Source organism: Brienomyrus brachyistius, chromosome 25 (genome assembly GCF_023856365.1).
Source record: "Brienomyrus brachyistius isolate T26 chromosome 25, BBRACH_0.4, whole genome shotgun sequence".
Lineage (NCBI taxonomy): Eukaryota > Metazoa > Chordata > Actinopteri > Osteoglossiformes > Mormyridae > Brienomyrus > Brienomyrus brachyistius.
Genome location: NC_064557.1, coordinates 12,680,081 through 12,691,738, shown reverse-complemented (window position 1 = coordinate 12,691,738; position 11,658 = coordinate 12,680,081). Strand labels below are relative to the sequence as shown.

The window sequence follows — 11,658 nt, the reverse complement described above, 5'->3', positions numbered from 1 at the left end:
ATGCACAAATGATAAAACGACATAGACATACCTATCTAATCCACACTAGAATCCTAAAAACAAACGTTAAGCAATATAAATATCTTGACTGGCGCTAAAAATAAAAAGTCTAAGTATGACACCGGGAAACGGTAAAGAAATACACAAATAAACGATCCATGACAGATAATTTAACCAACAATAAAGTGCGTTTCACATACTGATTACTATTTTGGCTTTTATAATAAAATTAATCGCTGAATTGTTTAGCCTGTACCATTTATAAACTGCGGATTTTAGAATGAAACAAAAAAACCAATATACCTCGTTGCCCCGAATGTAAAACGGGTTTATCTGAAAATACGTCTGAAGAAGTGGTGTCGTCTTATATTTGGGATATAGCCAAAAAAGGGGTAACAAATGGCGCCAAATATTGTATTTTGTTAGACGTGTTTTAACTTGTGATATAGATTTGCCGTACGTGAGTGTCACGCCAGATGCGTGAGAGCTGACAGCCCTGGCAAAGCGTGTGTTTGTTTAGCGTCTGTTCCTGAGTGTCGTGTTAATTGTTACCATCCTTGGCAGTGCTGCTGCTGATATTAAACCGATAGTCACTGTTAACAAAAGTAACATTGATTTTAAAAGAGCTGTCATATAATTTATTATGGGTAAAGCTTTATCCGCAATAGGTTTTTTTTTTACCCTTTTCATGTGGGTGTGCTGCATCGAAAACATTCTGCGCCTTCAAAAGTTGCGAGTTTGTAACATTAAATATGTCCCCCCCCCCAATAATAAAGTTTTTGGAATGTTTGATACACTTATTGTAATGCGACTGCCTGTTGTTGCTTTTATGATGTGATTGCTTGGTAACGTACTATATGTTTTTGTCAAATAAAGTTATTTATCTGTATAAATGTCAGATTTGGTATTCAAAAAGAATTTTTCTAAAAAGTGGGAGGGGGTCGCCTTACCATTGGGTTGGCTTATATTCGAGCCAATATGGTAAATCTAAAAAAAATATATATGAATCTTACGTATGAATATGAATCTTTTCGTACACACGAACTATTCATTTTTTAACGCAATACAAAGAAACCACATCACGACAAATTGTTTATCCTCGTTAAAACGTAATCGATGATTTCCCTCAACTTTGGCACACACTCCTTTTCATGTACCATTAAGAAAAACTGGATCAGCATTTTGTTTAGTCATTAGTCTAAATAACCTAAGCAACTTAGTTCAGTTAACTTTTTTAATGTTATTTTTTACAGTGCAGTGTTCTTTTCCATATTTTGTTATTATTAATGATAATTATATTAATATATATTTTGATTTTTGAAGTAGTCTTATAAAATGCTAATAAAATACTAAACATAATTTAAAAGGCAGAAATTTGTTTTGTATGTTGTATGTTGATTCAACGTACAGATCTTAAAATGTCAACGTTGATTTATAAGTATTTTAACCTTCGTTCAACCATAACGACGTTGTTTCAATGCTGTTTCAACGCTGAAACGACAACTGACATTGTTTTAACCAAATTTCGAAACAAATCCAATTTCTGTGTAGTATGCAAGTAAATAAAATAGAATCTTTCTAAATGTTTTGCTAGACGTATAGACTACGTCAAGTTGTGCTTTGTTGTAGGATACGTCTTAATAATATACGTCTTATTAATATGTTCAGTAATTTTGAAACTGCCTCGTTTGCGTTGTTATATTCATGCTGGAGGTTTATTTGATGTTCTAGTTACATGTTTAGCGCCAGACACGAACGTAACTCACATTCTTCACTCAGGGCGCATACAGGTGTGTTCGCTCGTAAATGACAAGCAAGATGGGTTTAAAAACCGCCCGAGAAGTTAGAATACCAGTATGATGTGAGGAGTCATTTCACAACAAACCTAATCTGACAGAATCAACAAGGTACTTAAAGGGATTTTATAATTCGAATGAAGAAACAGACAGAGGTGGCTTTCAACTGTTTTCAAAGGAGATAAAAACTGTTTTCTACAGATATATTTTTATGCATTAATTCAGTTCTCTGGAAATGAGCGCAACCACAGCAAGTATTTTATTTTCCATGGGTAAGTTTAGAAAGTTGTTAATTACAATATGTCTGGCGTTTTTATCTACAATACTATATGTAAATATTATACTACACGCATACATGCAATAAATATTGCAAATTCTAAAACTCTGTGTGTGTGTGTGTGTGTATATATATATATATATATGAAATCTACTAAACAAAAGATTGATTTAGAAAAGGAACAACGGTGCGTTTCCCGATAACGGTTACTCGTGGCGTATTACGAATACTCTAAATGTATGTATTACTAAAGGTGTTCCCATTTCTATCTCATAACTCTTTACGTTGCTTAAGGCTGGGTTTCTCAACCACTTTGTCGCGGCCCATTGATGGGCCGAGAGCGCCATCGTGTGGGCCGCGAATGGATCGCAGCATGTAATTGGCAGAAACCATTGGTCCGTAAAGGGCCCGCCAGTACCATGCGTAATATGGGCAGTAATTATATAAGGGCTAAACGATTTGCCGATTTTAAATGGAAACCCACAATTTGAAATAACGCCATTAGCAAATCGCAAAGGTTGTGGTTTAGGATATGCATTATACACCACGTGTCACCCAGGGTTTAAAACTATCGTCAAAATATTTTTTACAAATTCATACCGTCCTCCTTGTATGACAGTCATGCTCAATAGAAAGAAGTTTTTTTTCTATTTTCGTCACCAAACAGAAGTGGCCCACGGCGACTGCGTTTATAGGCACAAACACCAAACACAAGTGAAAACATCACATTCGCGGTGCAAAGAAATATCGATTCTGCTGCTGAGCTATAAGTGAATAATGTACCTATAATTAAATATCTAAGCAACCTTAGCTGCAGGATCCCTATTGTTTTCTCTTACTGAAATAAGTCCCGGAGTGGCTAATCGGGAGATTCGGGCGATTCCCGGTGGGCCGCTTGACTTTTGGGCCGGTCGGGAATAAGACAGTTCGATTTGACAGTCCTCGCATTGGTGAATCTGAAACAGTAGTACGTAAGATCCACATTTACAGCTGACATCGCAGCTTTTCTATAACGATAGATTACATGGGTGCCTCCACCTGAGGGAGTGCTCCCCTTCCCAGTCGTTCAAGTTGGTTACGTCCAACATTTCGACTTTGCGCTTACAGATTGTATAACTTGGTACAACAGCGTTTAACGTAACAGTATGGAAAAGAAGAGACTGGGGGGGGGGGGGGGGGGCTGAAAACGCCAGGCTAAGAAAAAAAGAGCGTTGGAGTAGGATGCGGCCAAATGTGCCAAAATGAGAGAGATTTTTTCAAAAGGACTGACAACAGGTAAATGTCGTCAACCTGTTGCAAAGTATTAAACCAATTCAAAAATTATACATTCTATATACATTCTATAGCTTATCATGACGAATCAATATTTTCGCAAATGTAATTTTAAGAAAAAAAGCACCATCGGAGTTTGCAGTAAAATGACCATTTAACCATTTTGTAGTTTCTGACCAGCAGTCCCTTGTCAGTCAGTATTCTGCCAAGAATGAGGGACTGATTAGAAGTGAAGATGCCAGGACGGCTGAGGGTTCAGGTATTATACATGAATTACAGTTACTTAATATACTCATTATCGTTCAGATTTAAAACTGATGATTTTATGATAAAGAGTGAAAGGAACCCTTTATTACTTTATTATAATGTTGTTATTCCTTGCAGACCCCTTCATCATGCTCTTACAGAGCATCTTATATGTACCACCAGAGACCATCCGGTCACTGACTAACAAAGCGTTTTTGATTAATGATTTCATAAGCACATTTAAGATTTATATATTTAACTGAAACATAGTTAGATCAGAACTGCAGCATAACAACCCTCATTGAATCAGTAACCCTAAACAGATTTTCAGAATGTATCCAGAGTTAACCGGAGAGGTGGCAGTACAGTGGCCTTATTTCAGGACATTTTCTTCTGTAAGCAAATATCACCTTGAGATTATGATTCTTTTGAATATCTCCAGGGGGCGGCATGGTGGTGCAGTGGTTAGCACTGTTGCCTCACACCTCTGGGTCCCAGGTTCGAGTCTCCGCCTGGGTCACGTGTGTGGAGTTTGCATATTCTCCCCATGTCGTTGTGGGGTTTCTTCCAGGTACTCCAGTTTCCCCTCACAGTCCCAAGACATGCTGGATAATATACTCATATATACACACACAGAAGTGATAGATGGATTCCATATGAAATACAGATACTCAGAAGTTGATGAGATTTATATTTAAGATTCAGAGGTGAACTACACAGAGCTGTACTAGTGAAATTAAAAGACTAATAAATCATATGTTTTTGTACAGCATATTTCAGGCACAAACGTATTTTGTTGTACAGGAAAATCTTCTCTACCATTAAATTTAGATTCTGGGCACTTCTCTACCATTAAACAGGTTACGAAGCTCACTGACTCGGGAGCACTTGGAGACCTTTGTGCTAATGTGCAGAGAGAAGTTAATCCTTATGTTGATAGATAAAAATAAAGCTGCAGTAAAGTTGCAGAGACCAGTATACTACTCAGGAGGCTGTTACCGTTACAAAAATTTGTGTAGAAGAAGTGTGAGATTAATTTTGATATTATTTTATTTATTCATTTGACTTGTGTTTCGTTCATATTTGAAAAAAGTATATAAAACTACTGAATAATAAGGATTGAAGCATTGCTTCATTTATCAAGTTTCACCTTCCTGGAAAAAAAGTGGGCTGGTCATGGGCATGAAACTCACTGGCTGAAAACTGGTTCCACTCTGGCCCTGATTGGTATTGTTGTATTTGTATTACTATGACATTATTTAACTCAACACAGTGACAACTTTTGTATTAAGTGTTTTATGTTCATTTGTTCTCTATTAATGTAAGTCTTTTACACGTGTGACTTTCAGGATCACTACTACTCTACCTAGGGTACAAAGCGTTCCAGCGCTGTTTGCAAACACATAACTTAAAATTAAAAATACAATTACTTTATCATGCTATGTTTACTAGCAACCAGGCACTTTTCTGGAAAAGAAATAAACATAAAATACTTTTTTTTACTTTATTTTTAAATATGTATTTGTAAGGCTGTTCCCCACATAGGAAAGGAGATGAACACTGAGGGCTGTTGGAGTCATAGATAAAAACAGATCTTTTATTTTTTATGTGAATTATCTGAACAGTACCACATATATTAGTTTCTGTGTTTGAATGTGAATTTTGTTTCTGTGGCAAAGAAATTACATGTTTTGAAATATGAATATTGGTAATTGGTTATTAAATATCACCTAATGTGGCTCAGTGGGCCTTGACAACATGCGGTATGCCTTAATGTTGAACAGGTTGAGTACCAATGTTCTTGTGTAAGCAAATCTAAAAAAACTTTTAAATGCGATAAAGCACAGTGATTTTCAAAAGTGGTTTATCTCAGAACAGTTTAGCTTGAAAATAAATTAGTGTATGATTTTCATTTTATCTTTATAATGTTTTTTTTTACCTTAGAAAACTACAGTTAATCAGTTTTCAAAAATTCATTCTGTCTCCAAAACAGCATTCATCTGCTGGCAGAATATAGTATCCACAACCACTTCATCATCCGTGATGTCAAAGACTATGTAAGATTTTTTAGTGCATCTATTGTCAGTTTTAGGAGTTCAATAATTTTATTTGAACATTACATTGATAATATTTATTTTAATATTTCTAAATTAATTTGTCGTTCATTTGTTTTTAGGGTGGGATCAGTAGAAATCAAAATCCAGCTCATTCTTGATAATACTACTGCCACTAGTGAAAGAGACGTACACAATCTGGTCAACCAATTCCTATCTTCAAACATCAGAGATCAAAGTCAACAAGAGAGGTTGCAAAGTGTAACTCATCAAAGTAAGTTTCCCTTGGGTCTCTAGCACGTCTTGAACAGAATTTCCTTATTTATGAAATTTCTGGGAATGTTTACTTCGTTCTATTTTAACATCTTCATACCCCGAATAAGACAAGTAGTTTCAGAAGTTGGATGGATGTAAATATGTTTTGTTTTTTTAAGTATCGAAGCTTTGGTAACAATTGTGTAGGGCGTAGTTAAAGTTGCAGTCAACATTCATTATATTTTTTTGGTGTTCTTTGCTTTGTTTCAGAATTGTCTAGTGGAGACTTTGCCATCAATTTGTTTTACCCGATCAGCAATGTGAAGATGTTAGAAAATCTTCAGGGCAGACATGTCACTTATGAATTGATCCAGGACTCCATCAACGCACTGGTGAGAACACTAATCATTTTATATGTAATTTGGAGTTTGACATGTCATGTGGTTTTCCCTTGTTACTGAGCCTTAGATATTCATATATACTATTTATTGTGGTTTGATGTATGGTTTTCTTTTTTTAGTTAAATCTTTTTGTGTTTTTCTTCATGAATCTTCAAACCACAGATAAACTCAATGCAACAGAAACCATGTGGTAATCCTTCTGCAAGCCAAACGTGAGTGTCATTTTTAAGGAAAGGAACCCTCACTGTGCCAGTATATTAGATATATGGTTGTTCACTCTCAATTTAAAACTTTTATAATATTAAAATGTAAAAATATTTCTAAATATTTTAAAAATATAGAAATATTTTAAAAATATAGAAGTATTACATAAAATTAAAAAAAAATATATATATATAACGTTTTTCCAATATAAGTGTAATTTTTTTTTATTTATTTTTTATTTTTTTCTTTTAGGAGTAGCAAAATAACAGCTGCAACTACCACTGCTTCATCTACAAAATCCACAGATCGCACATCATCAACATCAGCTTCCACACCAACAACAGAAAGCCTGACCAACACACCTGCAGCAGGCTTATTAACAGAAACTTCTGCAAGTACTACTGCTTCATCTACAAAATCCACAGATCGCACATCATCAACATCAGCTTCCACACCAACAACAGAAAGCCTGACCAGCACACATGCAGCAGGCTTATCAACAGAAACTTCTGCAAGTACTACTGCTTCATCTACAAAATCCACAGATCGCACATCATCAACATCAGCTTCCACACCAACAACTGAAAGCCCGACCAGCACACATGCAGCAGGCTTATCAACAGAAACTTCTGCAAGTACCACTGCTTCATCTACAAAATCCACAGATCGCACATCATCAACATCAGCTTCCACACCAACAACTGAAAGTCCGACCAGCACACATGCAGCAGGCTTATCAACAGAAACTTCTGCAAGTACTACTGCTTCATCTACAAAATCCACAGATCGCACATCATCAACATCAGCTTCCACACCAACAACTGAAAGTCCGACCAGCACACATGCAGCAGGCTTATCAACAGAAACTTCTGCAAGTACTACTGCTTCATCTACAAAATCCACAGATCGCACATCATCAACATCAGCTTCCACACCAACAACAGAAAGCCTGACCAGCACACATGCAGCAGGCTTATCAACAGAAACTTCTGCAAGTACTACTGCTTCATCTACAAAATCCACAGATCGCACATCATCAACATCAGCTTCCACACCAACAACTGAAAGCCCGACCAGCACACATGCAGCGGGCTTATCAACAGAAACTTCTGCAAGTACCACTGCTTCATCTACAAAATCCACAGATCGCACATCATCAACATCAGCTTCCACACCAACAACAGAAAGCCCGACCAGCAGAACTGCAGCAGCCTCAACAAAAGAAACATCTGCAATTGCTACTTCATCTCCAAAGACCACAGAAGCTTTGATATCATTGACTTCAGCTTCCACAGTGACAACCAGTAGCTCAACGACTTCAACTTCAGCTGCCGTAACGGAATCTTCTGCAAGTACCACCTTGTCCATTCCAAAAACCATAGAAGTTCAAACATCTTTGTCATCAGCTTTCACATTGACAAACAACAGTCCAACAACCACCCCTGCAGCAGCCCCAATAAGTGAAGCTTCCTCAAGTACCACTACTTCATCTCCAAAAACCACAGACGTTCTGACATCTTCAACATCAGTTTCCACAGTGTCTACCAGTAGCTCAACAACTTCAGCTGCCTCAATGGAATCTTCTGCAAGTATTACTTTGTCAACATCAAAAATCACAGAAGTTCTGACATCCTCAACATCAGCTTTCACAGCAAGAAGCAGTAGTTCAAGCAGTTCCACTTCAGTAGCCTCAACAACAGAAAGACCTGCGAGTACTACTTCATCACCAATAAGATCAGAGGTCCAGACTTCTTCGACATCAATGTCTACAGCAAGAAGCAGTAGCCCAACCAGCACAACTGTAGCAGCCACAACAGAGGCTTCTACAAGTACCACTACTTCATCTCCAAAAACCACATTAGCCGTTACATCTTCAACACCAGCTTCCACAGTGACAACCAGTAGTCCGACCAGTTCAACTTCTGTAGTCTCAACAGGAACTTCTGCAAGTACTACTACTTCATCTCCAAAAACCACATTAGACTTGACATCTTCAACACCAGCTTCCACAGTGACAAACAGTAGCCCAACCAGCTCAACTTCTGTAGCCTCAACAGGAACTTCTGCAAGTACCACTAGCTCATCTCCAAAAACCTCATTAGCCTTGCCATCTTCAACACCAGCTTCCACAGTGACAAACAGTAGCCCAACCAGTTCAACTTCTGTAGCCTCAACAGGAACTTCTGCAAATACCACTACTTCACCTCCAAAACCCACATTAGCAATGACATCTTCAACACCATCTTCCACAGTGACAAACAGTAGCCCAACCAGTTCAACTTCTTTAGCCTCAACAGGAACCTCTGCAAGTACCACTACTTCACCTCCAAAACCCACATTAGCAATGACATTTTCAACACCATCATCCACAGTGACAAGCAGTAGCTCAACCAGTTCAACTTCTGTAGCCTCAACAGGAACTTCTGCAAGTACCACTACTTCATCTCCAAAAACCACAATAGTCTTGACATCTTCAACACCAGCTTCCACAGTGACAAATGGTAGCCCAACCAGTTCAACTTCTGTAGCCTCAACAGGAACTTCTGCAAGTACCACTACTTCATCTCCAAAAGCCGCATTAGCCTTGACATCTTCAAGACCAGCTTCCACAGTGACAAACAGTAGCCCAACCAGTTCAACTTCTGTAGCCTCAACAGGAACTTCTGCAAGTACCACTACTTCATCTCCAAAACCCACATTAGCAATGACATCTTCAACACCAGCTTCCACAGTGACAAACAGTAGCCCAACCAGTTCAACTTCTGTAGCCTCAACAGGAACTTCTGCAAGTACCACTACTTCATCTCCAAAAACCACAATAGTCTTGACATCTTCAACACCAGCTTCCACAGTGACAAATGGTAGCCCAACCAGTTCAACTTCTGTAGCCTCAACAGGAACTTCTGCAAGTACCACTACTTCATCTCCAAAAGCCGCATTAGCCTTGACATCTTCAAGACCAGCTTCCACAGTGACAAACAGTAGCCCAACCAGTTCAACTTCTGTAGCCTCAACAGGAACTTCTGCAAGTACCACTACTTCATCTCCAAAACCCACATTAGCAATGACATCTTCAACACCAGCTTCCACAGTGACAAACAGTAGCCCAACCAGTTCAACTTCTGTAGCCTCAACAGGAACTTCTGCAAGTACCACTACTTCATCTCCAAAAACCACAATAGTCTTGACATCTTCAACACCAGCTTCCACAGTGACAAATGGTAGCCCAACCAGTTCAACTTCTGTAGCCTCAACAGGAACTTCTGCAAGTACCACTACTTCATCTCCAAAAGCCGCATTAGCCTTGACATCTTCAAGACCAGCTTCCACAGTGACAAACAGTAGCCCAACCAGTTCAACTTCTGTAGCCTCAACAGGAACTTCTGCAAGTACCACTACTTCATCTCCAAAACCCACATTAGCAATGGCATCTTCAACACCAGCTTCCACAGTGACAAACAGTAGCCCAACCAGTTCAACTTCTGTAGCCTCAACAGGAACTTCTGCAAGTACCACTACTTCATCTCCAAAAACCACATTAGCCTTGACATCTTCAGCACCAGCTTCCACAGTGACAAACAGTACCCCAACCAGTTCAACTTCTGTAGTCTCAATGAGAACTACTGCAAGTACCACTGCATCTCCAAAAACAACAGAAACAATTGGTGTGTTTTGCATAACAACATTGTCATTTAGACGCATTCAATCAATAACTGTCATGAGTACTAGGATGGGATTAAACTAAATGTTTAGTAGACATACTGGATGAGAAATGAAAACTAACATAAATTTGACACTACACCCTCTGGTCCAGTAGCTCCCTCAGGAACCAGCAACTTGATGGCAACAACTCCACCCAGACTAATCATCACCGCGACCAGTGCCACCACAGCTGCCACCACGTATGTTTTTACTTTCAAAACTTTTTAAATTTTAGCTTCAAATCTTCACTTTGTGGTTGTTGTTATTTGACAAAACAAATTGACCACCTTGGATGTCATGGATTCTCTTACTCTCTTTCTTCCAGTATGGGATCTGCACTGATCTACATTCAGTTGGAAATTAATACTACAGGACCAGTCCCCAATGATCAAGACATTCTAAGCATAGCCAAATCTCTCCCAAATCCACTGGTTTTATCCAACATGAACAATTTGACTCAACCTCAGAAAATCCAGGAAATCACTGTGGCAAGTGAGTTTCCCACAGACCTTATCTGATTCTGAAGTGAACTCACTCAGTCCACTCTCTTCTTTGCCAATAGTACAGTTCATGTAATGATTTGGAAACAGTTTTTAGCATTTCTTCACTTCTGATGCACTAAGCAGTTGAATGGCTTGTCCCAAGTAGTTTGCGATAGATTCATGATACTCAACAAATCGATTCACAGGACATGACATTAGCTTTATATTTTTTTACTTTCTTAAAATGCACACAAACTGACCAGGGTGAGGCATGCATAGCAAATCAAAATATCATATGCCTGGATTGATATTAGAAAAGTGGTCAGACGTATCTTTAGCAGAAGTACATTCCATTTCTCTTACTTTATCTCTCTCATCACATGCAGATATGTCCAACAATTCCTTTGTCATCAACTTCGGATTCCAAATATACAACATGACCATGTCAAATGATGTCGACCTCAGGAATGAAACTCATGACCTGATTCAGGAGTGTGTCAATAAATTGGTAAGAGTACCGATTATTATTGTTAGAATTATCACTGAATGCAGGGCTTTCTTGTGGCTCTCATCTGGTTTATGGTGGCCAGTAGTTCTTCTGTTAAGAAAAGTGGTTACTTGTTAGCAAACCAGTTGGCTGGAGGAACCATGGAAACATGATTGTGTTGTTGTTTGTACCAGTCAGTAGAAGAATGTAGCTGTAACTGCACTCAACTTTGGAGACAGTCAGTGATCTACTGAGAAAATGGTTTGGCCACATCGAGTTGATCTGTGACTTTTACTTGTCTCCCCTCTGTCATTCACACTCCAGCTGAACGCGATACTAACAGATCCATCAGCACCGCCTGCGGTCTTCCCTCCAGCAAACTTCACGTGAGTCATGACCCTATTATTGCTATTTACACCAAAGTGAGAAAAGCTTCTTAAGGTAAATCATGAAACTAGTGTATGACAGTTTCCTTTGGAATA

The 11,658-nt window shown here is 38.5% G+C and overlaps 1 protein-coding gene across 1 annotated transcript; it reads left to right on the top strand.

The window, feature by feature from the left end:
• Nucleotides 1-1,848: 1,848 nt before the first annotated feature.
• LOC125720603 (serine-rich adhesin for platelets-like) lies at nt 1,849-11,655 on the top strand. The gene is made up of 10 exons (XM_048996183.1): nt 1,849-2,068; nt 5,585-5,648; nt 5,768-5,919; nt 6,171-6,292; nt 6,464-6,513; nt 6,758-10,170; nt 10,320-10,407; nt 10,533-10,699; nt 11,076-11,197; nt 11,501-11,655. The coding sequence occupies exons 1-10, from the start codon at nt 2,032-2,034 to the stop codon at nt 11,564-11,566; spliced, it is 4,281 nt and encodes a 1,426-aa protein (XP_048852140.1). The 5' UTR covers nt 1,849-2,031; the 3' UTR covers nt 11,567-11,655.
• Nucleotides 11,656-11,658: the final 3 nt, after the last annotated feature.